Here is a 22,218-nt window from a genome sequence, read left to right on the forward strand (position 1 = left end):
ACGTAGCCACTCAGGTTACAATCATGTAGTACTTGGCAAATAAAGGAAAAGGTGATCAAAATTGACTGAATACCAAGCATATAGTACAGCCGTAGGAAAATCTGCCACATTAATGGTACAATAAAAAATTTTAAGAGTTTGCTAATATTTTCGATCTGTGCTTAAAAGTAGGTGATACATTCCAATCCACGGACATTACAAAAAATAATTGAGAGGCGTTGAATACATAATACACATTTTGGGCCAAATAAAATTTCGGGACAATAAACGTAATACTGCATGTGAATTATGAGATATGACTCTTTCAATAAGTTTTGAGCACCTTACAACTCATGGGATTATACAGAACACCCACTATAACAATTTCTTTAACTACGGGGTCCTTGTATAGGTCGAACTATATCAGTCTTTCAGGAAATACAATTAAGGGCTGGTTTTGTTCCGTTACAAGTATATTCAAATATCAAGTTTATAATTCGGACTATTTACAAAGTCATTTAAAGCAAAGAAAGTAAATTACTTGACGTTCCACTATTATATTGAGACATCAAATAATATTTTCCTGAACTTATGAAACCACGAATAAAATATAATGATATGTAATGTAAATAAGTGTCGATTTGATTAAGTACATCCAAGAAGCGATATTTTTAATTAAAAAGTACAGTTGTGCAAGTTTTCACTGAGGAAAGACACCGCCTCATTCTTAAGAGTTTGTTGTTGGAAACAAGATGTTTCCTAAATCCAGAAGAAAGAAAATCCAGAAACGTATTCTATGGCTAAAATTAATACAATTTGGTTAAATAAGCATAGGGTTCATAGTTCATGGTTTTCGAGTTACAGCATTTTCAAAATAAAAAAAAAATCAATTTAATGCAATTTTCAAATCGCTTCAGATATTTTAACAAATTTGATGTCGATAGGAATAAAAAAAATTTAGAGCTTTTGTAATTAATGGACATCCTCTTAGAAGAAAAAAATTACAATAAATTATTTAGGATCAACAATTTTTTGAAAAATATACAGTGTGTTCATACTAGCAGCTCACAAGTTTATTATACCAAGTTACAGAACATATCTCTAAATTTTCTGCACTTAGGAAACACCCAGTATTACAAGAATATTTTTTCTAAATTGTTGCAATGTATTTATATACTTTTTTAATTATCATATAAATACATAATTATAGACCACTTGGTTTAGTTATAGTTAGAAATTCTGAAAAGTTCAAATAAGAATTTTTTGAAGACTTCTCAAAAAAATATCCAAAAATTTCATCTCTATATATATAGTTCCAATATTATATTTTAAAAATGAGTACAAATTTTCCCAGCATTGTTTCATTTCTCAATTCACTGTTTTACACATTTTGTCATCAAAAAAACCCTTAAAAGTTCAGGTGCACTTCCCTCAATATCTTTGTTGACGGTTGAAAAAACGTCACATCACGTTACGTCACATTCTATTATCACTCACTATCTTCATCGTTATTAAGTCTGTTAAATAACCAAAGCTGGCAAAGACTCATCCACATCAGAAGTGGGATTAGAAGATTATCCACTTCAGAAAAGCGATAATCCACATCAGAAGCGGGATTACCCACATCAGAAGTGGGATCTGTGTCAGCACACCACGAATTCTTCGAAAAGTGTGGAATTGTCTAACTCTCATCCACATCATAAGTAGGCTTTACAGCACCACACAACGACTAAGTCTCATCAGAATCAGAAGGAGGATCCAAGGCAGTATGTACTGTAACACTAACTCCTCTGTTGAGGCTGACGGCGGGATAAAACACTCCGTAGAGGTCTCGGAAAGCGACGGACCCTTGGGGTTCTTCATTTACAAAATAGGACAGGGTGTGTTGGTCTAGGTCTAGCAGCACGCCGATGGTGGAACCCATGTGGATACCACCCTCTACTCTTTGTTCATGAGCGCCGGCGTGTTGGAACCAAGAACGCTGTCTGTCGATATACATAGCCCAACCCTTGTCATCTTTGCCTAGAACGTGAAGTTATAAGTTAAAAATGCAATAAAAACAAATTTCAGAGAAAAATATGTAGAAAACTAGCTCGCACCTAGCATTTTGTCTCTTGTTACATCGATCCTAGCTATTCCAAAGGCAGGATCGGTGTCTGCATCATATTTGTCTATTGTGAACTCCCAGTAGTGTATCCCTCGGCTGAAGCCAACACTTCCTAGGGCAACTCGATGTTCCCATCCTTCTCCTGTCACTTTTGTACTGTCCTCGGAGTACTGCAAGCCGGGTCCCGATAATATGGGGTCGAATGTGAACCAAGCCACTGCAATTACAAAAAAAAATGGATTGGGTTCCTTTGAAAACAGCATTTTAGGTTGTGTATACAGAAACATCAGTTATATCAGTACTTGAATATGTGAATAGTCATTAAACTCAATCAGTTGGAATTATGTGATTGTATTTATTTATTTATTTTATTTTTATAGAAATAATTTTTTAGTACATCTGCACTGTGAAAATATTTCATTATTCTTACTACCTACTTAAATATATTTAAATACAGAGTGGTTACTTAGACCGTTGGCATAATAGTCAATACTAAGACTAAGTATGTTTGCTATAAGCAGAAACAGTATATTAGCTCCGTTGCTACAGTAAAAGAACAAAGCCTAAAATGTAAAGTAAAAAATAAGAGTAACAATCATAACAATTACATTTTTCATTAAATCCAACAGTATTGATTGTAGCAGGTACTCTCTAGATGCCAACAGTTTATAAAAGTTTTTGAATTGCAAGAGTGAAGAATAATCATATTTCTTTCCACACTGCTGAAATGTATGAACAAGAAGGTGTATTGTATGTTGTATGTGCAAAAATGACCCAATATTATCGCTACCTGTTTTATAGATTTCGGGAGGTGTAAGTGAGTTTAGGTCATCGACATTTAGAGGGCAGCACGGTCTCGACTCAATGACAATTCAGTGACTATGTCGTCATTTAACGGCGAGTGTCAGAATTGACGTTTAGACTTCAACATTTTAATAAATATATTTTACATTATTGGCGATTTTTTTCCAGTGTAATGCATTGGTATGTAGAAGTTAAAAATAAAATTTACATGCTGTCTAACAGAGAAATGTGCGTCAGCCTTGAGTACATACTATGTCGCCAATGAACATTTAGATGCTAATTGAATTACATTAAAATAAAAGATATACAAGTACATTGGTTGTCATAAACTTCTTTTAAGTAGCTGAGTCATCGCCACAAGTCAAAACATGTTTAAAAAAAATATGGAGTTATTTGTTCTAAATTCTAAATACCTTTGAAAATTTATTTTTTTGTTACAAAATTTTTAGATTTTAGATATTTTAAGGAACAAAAATTGTGGCAAATATAAAAAATATACATAATAATCATGATAGGTATTCATCTAGATTCTCTGTAATTAGATATTTCTAAAAATAAATTTCATTTTAATATAATCATTACTTAGATTGATGACAGAAATTTTGATATTGTACAGATACTATTCAAGTTTATATAGCAAAAATTTATAGAAATTAATATTTTAAAGTGCCTTATTTAAACGATATTAAAGTTGTGTTTTAAAAGGCAACTTTTAGCCTGACGTATCCTCGATGCTAGAGCGTGGCTTTACCAAAATAAATTCGAAATTGAGAAAGTTTGCCATAAAGAACTTATGCTTAAAGTTTAATATCATCTAACTTACGTAAGTTTATAAAAAGAGAGTCCCTGACTTTGTACCAAGTACTTATTTTAAACATGGCATGCAAATTCCGATATAAATTATGGGCATCCATTTAAAATCGAGTCGCTTTCGCTGTATCAAAGAGAAAAGTTTTGGAAAATTGGTAGTTGCAGCTGAAATGGTACGCTTGTTACGGCTGCATGCAAATAAGTATGTATATTTGTTAGCTAACGGTATAAAATATAAATAGTAGTAAACCGATATTTACAAATACCAATTGCATTCAATCTGTAGAGATAACAAATAATCAATCCATAACTGAGTTTCATACAGATGCGATTATAACATATTTGATTTTTAATATATACAAGGCGTAACTTTAAGTGAGAGTCAGTTTTCTACGGGTAATAGTACGTATTGCACAGAATAGTAATCTGAAATTATTATTTTTTAAATCAATGAATAGTCGAGTTTTTAAACAGCACTTAAAACTTTTTAAAGCACGGTGTTTAGTTTGTGAATCTCAGTGTCAATGATTTCTGACAATGACGCAGTTTAGGTGAACTACATCATATCAATCCACCTGATGTGATATAACAACAGGGCGCTAAGCGGGCCAAAAACAAATGGTCAACGATAATTAAGCGAAACGAGACTGACCGAATATGCAATTCTTCATTCAAATTATTTATTTCAGAGCATAATGACGGTGTGTCTTCATTGTTGGTTGCTCTATCCTGTCCAACAGCTGGGAACGACAATTAAGAAAAAAAGGCTAAGTACTAAGTAGCCTACTTAACAGACACCCACAAAAAAAACAAAGAGTCTTACCTTCAGCTGTCTGTAATCCTATTAATTCACTATACTCTCCTTCACCTGAGCTGTTGAAGGCTTTTACCCTCGCGTTGTACATGCAGTGGAAATGCAACCCATCGACAGTGCAAATAGTTTCCACCCCGCAATACACTTCCTGAAAAACACATTAAAAAAAGTAAATAAGTAATCTTTATGTACCCCGGATTCACTTGCTTATACTACGGCGATCGAAAATGTCGATTTTAACAAGTAATAACCACTCTTACCCCTCGAGAGATAAACCCAACGCTCCATATTTTACTTTCTTTCTAATCTCGACCTTCAATAGACGAGAGGGCTTTGAAGTTTTCTAGGGGATGGGGGAGTAAACAATAATCTACCTAATATATGCTAAAAGTTGCCCCTGGCACATAGATTCAATATGTTAGGGCAAGTAATACGCGTTCATCACGTACGATATTAGCGTTTACGCCCTTTCTTGTTTACACAAGCAGACATACATATCTGCAAATAGTTTTTTTACCTCATGGTATTTGTTTGAGGCATTATTACTTTATTTATAATAAATCTACTAGCCACGTTTTAGAGTGAAATTTGTTTTTATCAAAGCTATTCCATTGTAAAGAGTCGTATATCATACTATTATGTTCCCTTGTCAAAAATTTTAACTCATTGCGCTATTCTACTTTCATAAAGCGCATTTGTTTGTTACAAAACTTTCCATAAAACACAAAATATTGAAAAACTACTGAAATCCAATTTGACGTTTTGACACAGAAAAAGTTATCAACGCTTCAGGGTTCATGGACTGTCGAGTTTTAATTTAACTGGTAGGGTCTAGTGATTTAAAATTAGTGTGAGTATTATCGAGAGATTTCGAGCGAAAAAAGTGTGAATTTATGTCTTTCTAGCATTAAAATAAATCTACCTATACTGCCCATTTTCAACAGAAATCCGCAAAAGTACAGTTTCTGAAAAGTAATAAAAAAAATTCGAGCTATTTCCATGGGCGTTCCCCACCCCAGAAAGAAAAAAAAAAGATCCAATAATATTATCTAAGCAGCTGACTGCGTGACTTTTTTTAGAATCAAATCAGAACGTGTCTTTAGGTCTTTTTATATGTCGCTGATCCATACAGCTTGCTCTAGCACGGGTCCACTCCAAGAAAAAATCCTAGCTACGTCGATGGCAATTTCATCTACATCTACGTAGTTCATCCATTTTTATACAAATCGAAGAACTGATTTCGAAATAACTACCCCTGTATCCATTGGACTCCAAATTAAAATTTGGTACGGACCTCATCACAGTACAAGAAGCCAACGCAGAAGGGGCACTATTACCCTCTACTCATTAAATCTACGGTTTTCCAGTGGAAACAACTGCATCGCCTTCTGTTTACGGTGCATCTAGTTACCCTACCCACCAGAACTGCATCGTGCCAGATCGAGGGGCGATAGCCCAAATGGGCTCGTAAACCGATCGCAGAGTGCCTGTCGTGTGCCGAAAGGGCAGATAAGGCCCCCTCGCACGTGACCGCAGCCTTTATATACATTTACACGTCCTCTTGGTTATTCATAACGATCGTTCGCATCAATTTTATCAACAAGTAAGCGGTACGGAGCTTGTTTGTTACGTTAAAGTCAACAGAGAGGTGAGGTGCTCTGTTGCCGTCATTTGTTTCTGGCTGTCGTTAGCATACGTGATTAGATATCAGTTCATAATACCAGCTGCAACTACAAGGGCGGCTGTGTAAACCTAGTCTAGCAAAGCGGAATTGTGCAGTTGTTTACTTTCGGCGACAGTGGCGCCACTGCATGCCTCTTTTCTCTCCTAATCCACATATTTTTTTGCATCCGGTTTATTAAAATTACTGTCTTCAAAGAGTAATTATTTAGATAGTCGTACAATCTGTTTATAATACAGGAATTGTACTTATGAAGAGCATTCAAACTAAGCCCAAAATTTTCAGAAGTTAATTTCCACCGAAATGCTTTTTAATGTACAAACAAATAACATTCGTAGACTTAGGAAGTGTGGAGATGCCCATATTGAAAATGTATTTTGATAGTTTTCTTTCTTTTAAATTATTTAACTTTAACTTATTCTTGTTTTTCTATTTCATGTTATGTGTAAAGTGTGTTTGTCAAATTTTATAAGTGAATATTACATTAGCAGACAGTAAGATTTTCTAGACTCTTATTTTAAAAATATGTACGCTTCGAACATAGCAATTATGTCCAATTGAAAATAAAAAACAAAAAATGGTGGAGGCGCCGCTCGATGTGCATTGTGACAAAAAATCACAAATATTTCCAAAACTGTTAATTTTACCGAGTTAAACCAAGAGGGTTTTATCTTCACGGAAGTTATTTTTGATACAGGCAAATTGCGATCGTCATCTATGCAAAAATTCTGGGTTGATAACCATTGGGCATAGTCCGTCCCTGACGTTCTGGGCATAATGACGTTTCTCTTACATCAAAAACAAGCTGAACGCATGTGTTATCGATCACCAAATTTGCGTCATGATGAAGTTAATAGTTTAGAGACTGTAAATAAAAATAACTTTTTAATTTTCATCTTTGAGGGCCCGTAACTTATTAACGAAGGCTCGTATGAAAAAAAATTATATGAAGAACTGATATTATTTTGACCTCATCTATTTTACTCGACTTTTTTATATCAAGTACCGGGACACCCTGTATAGTACATATATTAGAAAACCGTATTTTTCGCACAGTTATTAGGTATATCTGGAAAACCTAACGTAGTGGAGGAATTCTGAAATCGGATTCGGATTTAGAGCGTCAAAAACCGTCGGAAACGTATAAACTAGTTAAATTTTTTTTTTAAAAAAAGCGTAATTAGAGGTATAGTTTTTTGTATATCTGAAAGAAACCTGCGAATAGCACTATGTACTTTATTGAAAAAAAATATACATTTGGTTCCCACCCTGTAATTTCTCATCTTATTTTTTTGCGGTTTTCTGTTAAATTATCTGCTAAACAAAGCGGCACTACCTTGCTGCCGTTTGTTTAGCAGAGAAAATGTTTAATTCAAAAGGGGGCCGTTATTTAAAAAATTAATTACCCCAAATTTAAACTGGCATTAAAAAATTGTTTTGAATAATTAAGTTGAGAATAAAAAACGAGTTAAATACGTTTTTACGAAGTTTGTAATTACCAATTTGCGTTAGGGTAGGATTAGGGCGCGAAAGATAATTGAAATTCTAGAGTTTTGGATTTCAGGATACATAACTCAATGAAAAAAAAGGTTTCTTTAAATGATGCTGATAAAAAATACTTTCCATTTTTTTAATTTGTCCTAATGTACCTCACTTGACATAAAGAAGGTTTCAGACTACAGTAAGAGTTACAATAATAACAACAAAACTGATCTGATTCTATTCTTTTTTTTTTCAACTATAATTTGTTTGAATTACACATTTCTCGTGTTTTAAACAAGTCACCTACTGTGTGTAAAATATCTGAAAAACCTATGTGGTCCACAATTGCCTTCTGTCGCACATTTAGACGTATTACAAATGAGACTGTGGCTATTCTCATTTCAGACAGGGGTTCTAGTCTAGTTCTGCCCCAGTGAATCATAATACAGGCTGAATAGACTATTAATCTTTTCCGACAATTTGCTATTACTTTTACAAAGAGCACATCGGTCTGATAGGGTCAAGTTGGAAGAGATAAAGTTACATCGGTCCGTATGACGTCATTTTTAATTTCAATGTGCATTGTTCATTTTTCTTTCTATTGTAATCATATACAGGGTGTTTTTAAACGAAGTAGCAAAAATGGTACCAGTGAATGTAGAGCCAAAAATAAGAGGATTGAAGTAAAAATACCTCATATGATGGAAGTTGTACCCCTGAGGCGATATACCCTCTTAAAGGAGGGGATTGGAATTCACATTTTAATTTTTTTCTTTAACATGAGGAATGCTAGAGACACGAAACTTGGTATGAGCATCCTACTAATAAAGAGTCAACTTTTCAATATTTCTTCGATCATTAGCGTATTTTATAAAAGAGTGAAACGGAAAAATTTTTCGATAAAACCGATATTTTTCTAGTAAAAAAATTAGATGCGTCATCGTTCACTAAAGGGGTAGATAATTGCGAAAATTTGTAAAAATAAAGTAGGCGGATGTCATAAAAAATAAATTGTTATTTACCACATTAATAAATTGACACTTTCTGTCAATCCATAATTAGTACCAATTGATTAATTTATTATCAGAATAATTATGACAAATAATATTTATACCAATGATGAATATGTCGACATGCTCCAAGTGTTTTATTATACCACCAAAGATATCCAAAGCAACCGATTCCTCATAGACAAACATTGGCCTCGGTGGAAAGAATGTTTCGCGAAACTGTTAAAATACAGCCCAATCGTGAGGGTCCCGGAAGAAGGCGTAATGTCCAAAACTGAGGAAGCTATACTGGAACATCTAGAACAATACTGTGGTACAAGCACAAGACAGGTGTCCAGGCAACTGCAAGTTTCTCACAGTCTTGTGTGGAATGCAGCTAATGAAAATCTTTTATACCCTTTTCTCCATCAACCCGTGCAAGAATTGAATGAACCTGATTTACCTAACCGCGTGGATTTTTATCAATGGTATGACTTAAATTTTCTAATGAATATACTTTTCACCGATGAAGCAAATTTTCCTAGAGTAGGTGCAGTAAACCTTCATAATGTTCATTCATGGTCGGAAGAAAATACTCATGAAATATTAGTTTCAAGATGTCAACATAATTTCAGTTTAAACGTTTGGATGGGAATTGTAGGAAATATTCTACTAATAGGTCCTTTTATTCTTCCATACAGGCTTGAAGCGGCCGAGTATCTTAGATTTTTGAACGAAAATCTTCCAACATTACTTAAGGATGTACCCCTCGCTACACGTTAGGTGATGCGGTATATGCACGATGTGGCGCCGGCACATAGTACACTTGCCGTTAGAAAATGGTTAAATATAAATTACCCGAATCGCTGGATTAGTTGTGGTCGTGATGCCCCTGTTTGTTGGTCTGAACGTTCACCTGACCTAACACATATGGATTTCTTTTTGTGAAGACACAGAAAGTATTGTTTATGCCACTTCTGTTGCCTTAGAAGAACTACTCTTAAGAATATTTCAGGCAGCAGATGACCTTCGCAGTAACCAAGAACTGTTTGTGCGAGTGCGTTACAACTTCAACAGACGTATTAGGTTATGCTTGCAGCAAAATGGAAATTATTTCGAGAATATTCTTTAAATTTCATTTTGCGTTTCATGTTTTTCGTTTGTATTAAATTTTATTTCAGATAAATAACTTTACCTAATACATATCTCATAGTCATAAGTTATCATTTTTCATTAATTAATAGCAAATTATGCTATTATTATGTTATTATTAAATTACCAGCTTATCGACAGAAAGTGTCAATTTATTAATATGATAAATAATAATTTATTTGTTATGTCATCTGCCTACTTTATTTTTACAAATTTTCGCAATTACCCCTTTAGTGAACGATGACGCATCTAATTTTTTTACTAGAAAACTATAGGTTTTATCGAAAGAGGTAAAAAAGTTAAAGTTAAAGAAAAAAAATAAAATGTGAATTTCAATCCCCTCCTTTAAGAGGGTATATCGCCTCAGGGGTGCAACTTTCATATAAGGTATTTTTACTCTTATTTTTGGCTCTACATTCACTGGTACCATTTTTGTTACTTCATTTAAAAACACCCTGTATCTTATCATTCATATTTCCCTTATTTGTATAATTCTTTATTACATTTATGTACATACTTGCTTCTTCTTATAACAGGGTGCAACTTTAAGTGAGAGTAGGTTTTTAGGGTTAATAGTAAGTAAGAAAATAAGAATTAGTTAAAAGGGAATTGTCTATAATAGTGTACAGAATGAATATTAAAATGTATATAGTATATTTTAACGATATTAAAACCACAAGAACTCTCCGATTATTAAAATTTAACAATCGGGATTAAAAATAATAATAATAACAGTTTCTACTTTTAGAATCGGTTCTGCTAAAATACCTAAATCATTAAAAAGAAATATCTAAATTCACTAGCAGAGACATTCTCATATGTTTCAATTCTTCTATTTTACACCGCATACAACTGATGTTGCAACTGTAATTTTACTTCACGAAGATACGCCTGTCTCCCAAAAGGTCCCTAATGAAACATCAAAGGTATTAGACAATGAAATCATTTTGTATCAATATTATCCGTTACAAAGGAACACCGAGAAGATCGATATCTCAGATATGCATTTATTTCTACCAAATATGGAGTTAATATATTCCATCTTTGATTCCGACAGCTCATTATTTCGATAGTGATGTGGTAATAGTTTTGAAATCAGATTTAATGCAACATCAGAAACACGTGTACCTAGACTGAGTGTTCAAAAAGTCCGTTTTGGCAAGTGAATTTATATAAAAATGGCCTTCATAGAAATTTTCCTGAAAATGGTGAAGATGAAAAGCGAAAGGTTTCTTCAAGTAGAAATGTAAATAATAATCTAAGCAGCAGTTTCCGCGAAAAGCTAATACAATAAAGTACTGTCCAAGTGATTCTGAGAGGCATATCACAATACAACGATGTAGTTTTGTCCATGTTTTTGCACGTTATGTCGTGGCATGACCCCTGTAACCGGAGGCTGCTGTTATATCATCAACGCACTCCATAATAAATAAATCAAAATCATTGAAGTATCACTCCATTCCATTATTAAAATTAAAATTAAAACATTTCCCATTTTCCGAAGCGAAAGCAAAAACTAATTAACCCTCCCGACCGACCATAAATTAACTGGCCGCTGGCCATTTCGAATCATATTAATAATGAAATAGCCATTACGGGGGCCTTTATTGATGTTAAATATATTAAACTGTAATAAAATAATGATTTACATTACTAGTAGCTCAAGGCACAGACGCCACCAAATGATGAGTTCCAATTTATGCATTTGCGGGTCTCATATTCGCACAGAACTAACAGTGTCAGTGAGATATAAGAACTGATACCTAACGATGATACCGTAAGTCTAGTAATAAAACTGGTTCAACGGTGGCGCTGTGAGTCTAGTAAAAAAAATTGGTCATTATGATAAAATGGGATATAGTGTCGTACCTTCTGACTATTAAAACGATTCGATTTTCAAATTAACTCATAAAAACTTTATGACATTTCCGAATCGAGGATCCTTATCAATAGGTCGCCCACTTCCCCCCTTAACCACCGAAATTCCGATTTCGTGACCGAAATTAGAGAATTTATTACTCCAGCGAAGAGTTTGCAAACGATAAAATTCAAAACCGACCGTCTCTTTACTCTCGCGAAAGGCTTTTGAGGAGAACTTTCATTTTAACTCGGTATCAGTCGGCGGCAGTTAATCTGAACTGAAAAGTAATAAGTGAAAATTTATTTCGGTGGCACTTAGCAAAGTTTGATTCGACACGACCCTCTATTGGATCCGCTCTGCCACCGTCGTATTCACGCGACAAGAGATTGACAGTTTAGTGGGTTAAAGGCCAATATACAAGGAAAGTTGTTGAATTGTTGTTTTAACAGCGTTTACACCAGTGGCGGCTTGTCGCATGAAGCAACTGAGGCCGGGCCTCACTGTAAAGTTTGGCTATCACATATTAATAACTACTATTCTACTATTAACCTAAATAAACATTTAGGTAAACTAATTTCCAATTACTTATCACGTTTATCAAAAATCAAAATAACAGTACAAAATAATTGTTTGAATATTGGATATCTCGCCGCTCGTCGTTTCCATCGGGGCGGCATTGGACACTGTTACTCCCCACTAATCCCCACCAGAGTGAGGCCAGAAATTCTTTGTTTGTAGGCGCGTCACACTTGCCTACAATATGCTACAGTTCCCCCTCCATGTGAGGCGGTTAAAATAACGTGATTTAGGAGGAAACTGAGGCCGGCTCAAAGCTGCTTGTATTTGTGTTGTAGCCTCAGTTCGCGGTTAATGTACGCGTCGCATAGTACGCGGGTAGGACCTCATGCCAGTGTGAGGATAGTACAAAGGCTTGTACTATCCTCACACTGAATTTTTTAATTTTAAATAAATTTTAAGTTGCACTTACCCTGAAGTCTCCTCCGTTGCCATCGTCCAGCTCCAGGACGTACCCCTCGACGTGGCTGTGGGGCGGCGGCTGCCAGGCCACGGTGACGGAGTTGTTCTCGGCACTGCACTCCTCGGGGATGATAGTGGGAGCTGCGGGAGCTGAGCAACAGTTAGGGTGGGAATTAGAACGCGTTCGATTAGAAAGAACATTGAAAACAGGCGGTTAGTATGCGTCTCGAAGAGTTCTATTCTCACTTTGGGAGCTATTCGCACAATAACTGGGAATGAAGGGGAAGTGGAGTGCGACTTCCTCTCAAAAATTTTTTTTCTGTGAAAGTGAGAAGAGATTATAACATTAGAAACGCACACGTTAAAAACAGCCCATTTCTTGATACAAAATTTTATATATCTCGTCCTGAAAAGTATTTTTTTATAAATATATATTAATATACAGGGTGTTCCACCTAAGAGGGATTTTTCTGTAACTCTGTAACTGTCAAATTTATAAAAAAAATGGTTTTAATAAAAGTTGAACCAATTGAAAGGGCATTCAATTTTGCATTTACCTATGACAATTAATATGGGTCATTCCATTTGAAAAAAAAGTTTTTCAACTCGTAAGATTATTAAATGTAGGTCTCAGTATTTCCGAGTCTGAATATGGTACACGTTTTGCTCACTGATGACAAAATAGAGTAATTTATGCCAAGACGAACTGTGAAAATTGCAGGTTTCTAATTCTTACCGTTTATATTCTATCTAACCTCATTTAGAGAGCTGATATCGTCAATTTTTTCAAAAACAACATTTAATAAACTCTACCTAATATTAACCAAGGAATGATTTCTTTACATGGCCGACATGATTCCAGGCAACTTTTATTAAAGAAGAATCCCTCTTAGGTGGAACACCCTGTATGTATAACCTCTTTTATTTTTATGTTTTGCTTTATAGGAATGACTGTTATTACTATTCGTAGAAATAATACTCTAAACTGTAAAGATTATTTTCGGAAACTAAAGAATTTATTTGGACAAATGAAAGGTAGCTACTAGGGTTTGGGTTTGATATACAAGGGATATGAAGACATTTTTACTTAAAAAATTAAAAAAGAAAATATTAAAACCCGAAATTATCAAATAAAAATTTAGCAAACTTGATGAATTACATGGAAAAAGGTTTGCCATGAAAACTCGCGTAATTGTGGTATATATACTGGATGTCCCATTAAGAACAGGACACAGAGCAACAGGTAGGTAGGAACGTCAAAAAATAATTTGAAAAATTTCAAGTTTTTCAACATTTTGAAATTTGGCTTGGTAATGAAACATTCTTTAGTTTTTACTGAAAGTACCCTAGGCGACAAAATTTTCCAAGATGCTCAACCATGCAAACTCAAAAAAAAAAAAACGCAACGAATATTTTTCGCATACACAAAGGCAAGCAAAAATCGAGTACTGTTACTGAATCATAAACGTATACATAAAAGCAGTTCCATTTTCCACGTCAAATCCAAGAGACATAGAAACTAATAAAAAATTCTGTTTGTCAATTAAGGGAAAAATGTTGACATCTGGTTCGTACAGCAAACGAAAAAATGTAATAAACATGCTCTTTCATGCCAGTTTACCTGCAGGCACCCGTTCCTCTCCATCTACGTACGCTGCCCATCGAACAGAAACAAATATGTAAATGGACAGTCTCCATTCGGGAAAAATAATTTCGTGACACAATACAAAAGCTTCGTTTATAAAATATCAGTGTTAAAATAAAACGATGAAGGTATGATTAAAAACAAGTGTGTTGTTTATGTCGCTTTCGTTTGTTTCGAATATTGGTAATATGAGACTTGTTGATATTTATTTTTCATCTATTTCCGCCATAAAGATAGCTGTATTAAATGTATAAAATCAGCAAAAGAAGATCATCTTCATAGAGTGTGTCCGCGGTTAGAGTGAATAAAAAGAACATTCCAGAAAACTAAAAAATATGGAAATGTCATAATAATTTTCTAAGAACATATCGCAATGTACAATGTTGCGACATTTTATTTTAAAGTCAAATAAAAAATATTCCTTATTATTTTCTTAAAGCACTGCGTTTAGTTTGTGAATCTCATTATCAATGACTTCTGACATTGACTTAGTTTAAGTGAACTACATAATATCAATCCACCTGACGTGATATGACAATAGGGCTCTAAACGGGAAAAAACAAACGGCGAACGTTAATTCGACGAACGAGAACGATCGACTATGTTGTAGCTCCATTTTTATTAAATTTATGTTACTTTGAGAGAAGGTTACGGTTTTGTAATAATGTTTCGACAATTGACTGGAAAATTCGTCACAACGTCAGTGTTACACTTCGTATATTGAAACGATTCGACATTTCTTGTCAATTTTTTTGCTTGAGAAAGAAGCGCGTGCTGACATCCCTCCCCTACGCCCGTTAAANTTGTCTCTGTAAAAATGTCGCGTCGGCTTCCCGCTCGCTCTACGGTCGAAAACTGGATAAAAGATTACCCCGATTTAGAATTCGACGGAGCAGAACTAGGATGCAAAATTTGTGAATGCGTTATATCGTGGAATTATAATGCGCTCAAAGGATATTTAACGATCCTACACTTCGTGAAGATTTAGCATACATACATTTTAATTATTTACGAATACCGTCAGCTATACGCCGTCTTGAAGTAACTGTGGCATCATCAGAATATTCAGTAAATAACACAGTAAATAATGTTTTAGACATGCAACAGTTTATTTCCCAGGTGTCAGGACATAGTACTGAACGTGTGAAGAAACAAAATTGATACCGTTTTGCATAACAATCCGTGATTTCTAACTGTATGTCGCATAGTAGATAGTAGTTAAAAATTATATATACTTTAAATATGCCCCAGTAACATCTGTGGACGTTGAACGTACGTTTTCGAAACCAAAATGGATTTTTTAACGATAAACGCCACAACCTAACGCCTGAACATTTACAGCAGTTGCTGGTTATTCGGTTTTACTTCAGCACTGCAAGTGAATAGGTGTAGAGCTCAGTGTAGAGTGTTTTGTAAACTAATAAACTTAATATGAATCATAGTGGATATTATAAATCGTCAGTACAAGGTGAGACTTTGATTTTTACTTTTTATATGGTGTTTGCACCTCAGTTTCCACAGAGTTTAACTTAGCGTCCTGAGTCCGCCCCTGATAATGACGTCATGTGCGAATGAAGTGCGGTTTCTACTCTAGTCATAATAATTCGCCATGGTAGCGCAGTCGGTCGAGAGTGTGGTGGCAAGCATTTCTCGGCTAGGCTTCCTACTCTGGTCCGGGTTCGATCCCCGGTATCGGCATTGGCAATGTCGATGGATAATGGGTGTTTGTCCGCGTTTTTTCAAGTGTAGCCCCCTTCCGCACAAGCAGTGTAGCCCCCTTCCGCACAAGCCTTTGGCTTTGGATTTGGGGGTTGTCTCATTTCTGTGGTGTGTTTATTATGTTTATTATTAATTCATATCGCAATTGTACAATGTAGCGACATTTTATTTTAAAGTCAAATAAAAAATATTCCTTATTATTTTCTCAAAGCACTGCGTTTAGTTTGTGAATCTCATTGTCAACGACTTCTGACATTGACTTAGTTTAAGTGAACTACAAAATATCAATCCACCTGATGTGATATGACAACAGGGCGCTAAACGGGAAAAAACAAACAGCCAACGTTAATTCGACGAACGAGAACGATCGACTATGTTGTAGCTCCATTTTATTAAATTTATGTTAGTTTGACAGAAGGTTACGGTTTTGTAATAATGTTTCGACAATTGACTGGAAAATTCGTCACAACGTCAGTGTTACACTTCGTATATTGAAACGATTCGACATTTCTTGTCAATTTTTTTGCTTGAGAAAGAAGAGCGTGCTGACATCCCTCCCCTACGCCCGTTAAAACACACAATCGCGATATCCTATTCATTTATTCAAGGGAAATCTGCAATTCGGATGGCGCCGCGTTTAAAATATAATTAACAAAAGAGCGACGCTCACGGCCGTCTTTATTAGTGATACCGTGTTCATTTTTACGGGACGCCTTTGAAAAGCTGCCCCAATTAAATCGGAACTAAAAATGGTAATTTGGAAGGGGGAGGGGAGGCGGGGAACGTATCCGGTCCCCCGGCCTTCTCTTTGAATATTTAACGCGATTAATTTCGAATTTCGGCGCGATTGTTCCAACAGGAAGCTAAGGAAGTGGAATTAGGACGGGCTAATTGCCAGCAAAAAAATGACAAGGTGCAGGTGTTATGGATTTCTGTTTAATTCATTTTTTCTCGCGAATCGAGGGATAAAACTTGTACAAGTTAATTTATGAGAGGATCTGGAATCGTTTTACAAATGATTTACATGGGCCGTTTCGAAAATGAGTTTCCTATTTTAAAAGCCACTGAAACAAGAAAATATACACGGCGTTTACAAGCTTGGAGAGAATTTTTAAAACAGTAAAAAGAATGCAATAATAATAGGCATTTTCGATAATCTAGACCATTGAAATTGCAACACGGATCCTAAAATTAATGATAATGAAAGTTGCTAAAACTTATTGAGGACCTCTGGAAAAGAGATGAACAGTTGTGACCGTAGATAGCACGTCCTACACTTTTTGTTCTTTTCTACTTCCAGTTTTCATTTGGACACGTGTCTTTTATTGTTTATGTTTCAAACGAAATTATTGATGAACAAATGTTTAGGCAATCACTTTTTTTCTGGATATTGATTTTTAATGTGTTTTATTTTTGTGAAGAGACAGTTTGTCTGGGTTGTGCATATCCGTGTTAATAAGTGCGAATAAACATACTACAATGACCTAACTAATACCACCAAAATGGATTAATGGACAAGGTGGTAATAGAATGGTGCTGCGAGTTAATTGTACATCTTTATGTACAATGATTTGTGTCCTAATAAACCGAGTCAGCCGAGCTATCGATGGTGTCAGTGGTTCCAAAACTGTTTATTCGTATTATTGTGACAGTACGATGATCTGTTAGAAACGTAAGATATCAAAAAATTTAAAAGGATTATCGACATATTTTGTTATATTTTTGGATTTTCATGTAGTTTTTAATGAATTCGATTTGCTCGGAAACGGTCAGACATACGAGGACTCTAAAGGGCCAGTGGCTTGCTTTTTAATAAAGGTAACCCATCACCCCCATTTTCTACGACACTGGTAAAAGTAGAAAGATGAAAATACATTTGAAAAATGCATTTTTAGTGTAAATATTACAAATTTTCAGCGATGATCTTTGTACGTCTGGAAAATATCCGAAAGAAATTTTTTTTTAAATAAAATATTTTCCGAATAAAGTTATATCTATGCATATACACATATTTCATACACATACAAATATATTACATATACACATATATACATCATTTAATTTTTTCCCAATTCTATATCTCCATTAGCAGTAAATTTATAGAATTTTCAAAGAACTTGCCACTTTTATAACAAGATCTAAGTATATTCCACATACGAATTTCTCCCAAAAACAAAAAGATTTTCATTTATTTATCACAATATAGACTTTTCTAAACGCTTACGTTTCATCTGGATGAAGTTGAGCTGGTCGATAGCCCTTAGAACTGACTTGTCGTCCAAAGTGAGGTCGAAGTGTGGAGAGACTCGAGGAGCTGTCCACTCTTTGTGCCAGGAATGGTCTGTGTTGGCAACCCTGTTGATGAGCATAGAGCCAATCTGTAAAAAAAGTTTTGCTAAATATAGAGATATATTACCGGCTCACAGGTTCCACCAATATATAATAAAATAAAATAAAAACAATATTAAATAATTTACAAAATTAATGATAGAAGAAGATCCTCATTCAATATACTATACTTTTACGTTATTTTCAAATGATTAAAAAGCATTTTATAGTAGAAACTAGTTGAATTTCTTGACACAAATAAATCAAAAAAGCATATTTTACAGAAGACCTCGTTGAATATACATAACGAAATGCATTAGACACTAAAATCATAGACAGCTTCATGCTTTTGATGTTATTCTGTTTCCGATTGAAAACAGCACGAGATATGCGAGATATTAAAAATTCCGATTTAGGTGAGCCGTCTCGACTTACGAGCCCGTTCTCTTATACAAAACAAACCAATAAGAGTACTCGACGTTCCATGCGGCAAAGCACAAATTGGCATTATTAATAATTCAGCTGCGAATTGCTTGTTCTAAAGGAAGTGCAGTCGGGGAACACTTCTGCAATATACAGAATTAGAAGCTGTATCGGTATGTAAGATGTTTCGAGATTATGGTAATGATTACGGCAGCATCTGAGTGAACAAAAATTGATGGAATATGTTCACAGTCATCCGTAGATTGTCATAAGTCTTTCAGCACGATTACATGGAAGCTTAAAAATATTTTGGAAAAGTAAAATGTTTGTTCAGAAAACATTAAAGTAAACTTGAACACTCTGTTGTCCTACATTAAGCTTTTCTCCAACTTTTTCTTAAGAAATTTTGCGGAAAAAATATCGGATGTGCATTATTTTTATGGAGGTATTAACAGCAAGCTCACCTGCAAAAACGCAGAGCTGTCAGTCTCCTTCAAGGCCTCGATGCAGAACTGCAGCAAGGCGGTGGTCTGCTGCAATCTTTGAGTGCAGGTTACGACCTGTTCCTTTAAGGCCCTGACACGCATCTCTTTGTCCTGTCTGATGCACTCTAGAAGTTGGGCCCTTCTGTTGTGGATGGCCTGTATAAGGGCTTCGCATTGTGCTGTTACCACTTGTTCGAATTCCTCACAGTTTTCCTGAAAAACCATCAATTATTTCTAAGGATAAGTGCATAAAAATGCAGAGAATAACAAGTACTGTTGCTACGAGGAAACATCGAAAAAAGAGCCAAAAACAACAGTTGCACACCACTGGCGTTTCCTGTTGACCTAAATTTCTCCTAACCATCCAAACTAAAAGTATATTCGGCAACATTGTGTGTCCTAATTGTCTGGTCGGAGCGGTGCACACCGGAACAGTCATATTTAATTAAAGATACTATTGATCGAGGGTGGATGAAGTTTTCCAACAAGTACCAACGTTCCGGAAGTAATATGCCACTTTGGCATGCGGGGAGCGTCCGCCGGACGATCGTTTTGGTTCTGAATGACGACCTTTTTCTGCTTGTCCGGATTCATCGCGTCTCGTTGGGCTCGTTATTTGACCGAATCGGAAAAACGCGATGAGGAAAACGTAAATACTTTATTTTTCACATGTCACACGGAAATGAAACAATTTTAAGAACAAACCATAAAAAGTGTTATTAGGGTTCGTTCTGAGATCAGTATTGTTTTCATTTATATCGGAAAAACAGAGGTAGATAATAGATAAGAGTGAAAAGATGTACAACTCAAGATATCTAGTTAGATAGCACTTGTATGAATAAGAAATTGGTTTATTATGAATCAATATCAACTTTTAACTTCTAAATCGGGTTTCTTAAAAAGTATGATTTTCAATACTTCCAAACCGTCTTCTAAAGATCTACTAAAATATCAGTAGATGATCAAAGTAGACTTTCTCTTATCTAAGATCATCTGAAAGGCTATTGGGTAGTTTTGGAAATATTGCTGGTGCATTTCACAGTCCAAATGTCATCCCAACAAATTCGCATCGTAGTTTTGGAGATATGAATACCATCTTTGAAATGGATTCTTAAGAGACTGGAACCTAGTTAATAGCCTTGTAATTTGTTCTTTCTTTCTGAAATTCTGTAACGTTTATTGTATAAAAAACTGTTCTTGTGAAGACGGATGAAAATTATTTCAAATACATATACAAATTAATTACAATATACCAGTACATTCACAACAAAAAGGACTATAAAAAATTGTAATATACCAGTATATTCACAACAAAAAGGACTATAAAAAATTGTTATTATCCAATTAGAATTACTCTTGTCAATTGGACTTAAGTTCATAGAGTAGCATCGTTATCATACAAATTCCTCACAAACTCCCGCTACACAAATATGTATGTAAGTTACATTCGGCTCACCGCGGAATCAGCTTTTTGAACGACACCTGGGGTTACTACGAGGAGAACACCTGCCACAAACACACGGCAAAGTAGGAAGATAAAAAGCAGTGGGTCGAACTCGCAAACAGTTACAGTTACTTACGTTAACTTTATCGCTCATCCCTTTGAGGCGCTGGATGAACTCCGTTGTGGATCGGGCCCGCTCGGACAACTGTTGCAGGTTGTGGGACAGCTCCGTCTGCAACATAAAAGGGGCGGGGTTAAACAAACAGGTAAACAAAAGAGTAAATTCTGCAAACATATATGTAGTCATTTTGAGTTGACGTCATATACAGAGGCTTATGAATGTTATAAAACATAATAGCTTTGTCAGAGTGTATGATAAGACGTATCATGCGAGATGATACTGTTTTATGTTCCATGGTATGATTAGGTAGATTGTAGAATATCGGTGCATAGATTGTGACGTAATTGTCTTGTCTTCTTCTTCTATGAGTATTTGTGTATTTTTCCACTAAGTATTGACTGTATTCTAAAATTGAGTACTTACTCGGATTTTCAAGGAGTCGGCAGCTGTGATGTTTTGCAATAATACAGATTGTTTATGATTTATTCCCTTGGTTATGGGGTTATGGGGTTATAGGATTATTGGTGTTTGGGTTCATGGGCTTATTAGGTTGGGGTATCATTGGGTTAAATGTTTATGAAATTTTGTTAATTGGATTTAGCGTTGGAAGCTTGAGTCTTAAGATTATATGGTTTAATTGTTCAGAATATCGTTTTTTTTTTGAGGTTATGAAGAATCCTGAGGTGACGGGGTTAAATGGACCTCGGATTCGGATTCAGCGACCCAAAAACATAGTTTGACCTCTGGGCCCGAAAGTCGATTTTTGTGCGAGGCTGTGCGATTTTTGAAAATAAATTTTTTTTTACAGGTTTCATAACTATAAAAAAATACACGGTATTCAAGTCGTTTTTCCAAAAATGGACTTTTGGAGTCTTCAAAATGCCATACAACTTTTATGGGAAACTTTTTTTATTAAATTAAAAATAAAAGTTGTCGGGGTGATCAATTTCGGTAAAAAACGTACGTGCAAATACGTTCAAAATCCCTTAAAAAATCAAATGATTATAACCGAAAAAATATAATTAATAAAAAGAATAAAAGATCCTTTTGCGATGATTGTCAGCACCTGCAGCTACCGTATATCGCCCGCATGCGATATGAAATTCAGGAATTATTTACAGAACCGCAATGGATGCAATTTCACGGGAAATTGCGCTGTAGTTTCGAATAGCGACCGCCAGACCGCAATGGGGCGCGTCGCCATAAACGCCATCGGTGTTTACGCGCACCCCGAAAGGCCTTATGGTGAAGGCCTCGTAAAGAGTCTGGGGCTCCCGAACAATCGACCGTAAACGTTATAAATTTATACAAGCACTTCATACTTTGAGGTTCTGCTGGCGTGTTTAGAGTTTTATTTGCGCTTATTTATGCCTAAGTGCCACCATGTGAAAATAAA

The 22,218-nt window shown here is 35.2% G+C and overlaps 1 protein-coding gene across 1 annotated transcript; it reads right to left on the reverse strand.

The window, feature by feature from the left end:
• Positions 1-1,298: 1,298 nt before the first annotated feature.
• LOC108911070 (E3 ubiquitin-protein ligase TRIM9) lies at positions 1,299-21,008 on the reverse strand. Its single transcript, XM_018715907.1, has 7 exons — positions 20,838-21,008; positions 19,237-19,470; positions 18,246-18,399; positions 12,668-12,807; positions 4,524-4,662; positions 2,079-2,303; positions 1,299-2,001 (listed from the first exon to the last, which is right to left on the reverse strand). Exons 1-7 carry the CDS (start codon positions 21,006-21,008, stop codon positions 1,709-1,711), a joined length of 1,356 nt encoding a protein of 451 aa, XP_018571423.1. The 3' UTR covers positions 1,299-1,708.
• Positions 21,009-22,218: the final 1,210 nt, after the last annotated feature.

The sequence above is a fragment of the Anoplophora glabripennis genome, unplaced genomic scaffold (assembly GCF_000390285.2).
Source record: "Anoplophora glabripennis isolate ALB-LARVAE unplaced genomic scaffold, Agla_2.0 scaffold6, whole genome shotgun sequence".
NCBI lineage: Eukaryota > Metazoa > Arthropoda > Insecta > Coleoptera > Cerambycidae > Anoplophora > Anoplophora glabripennis.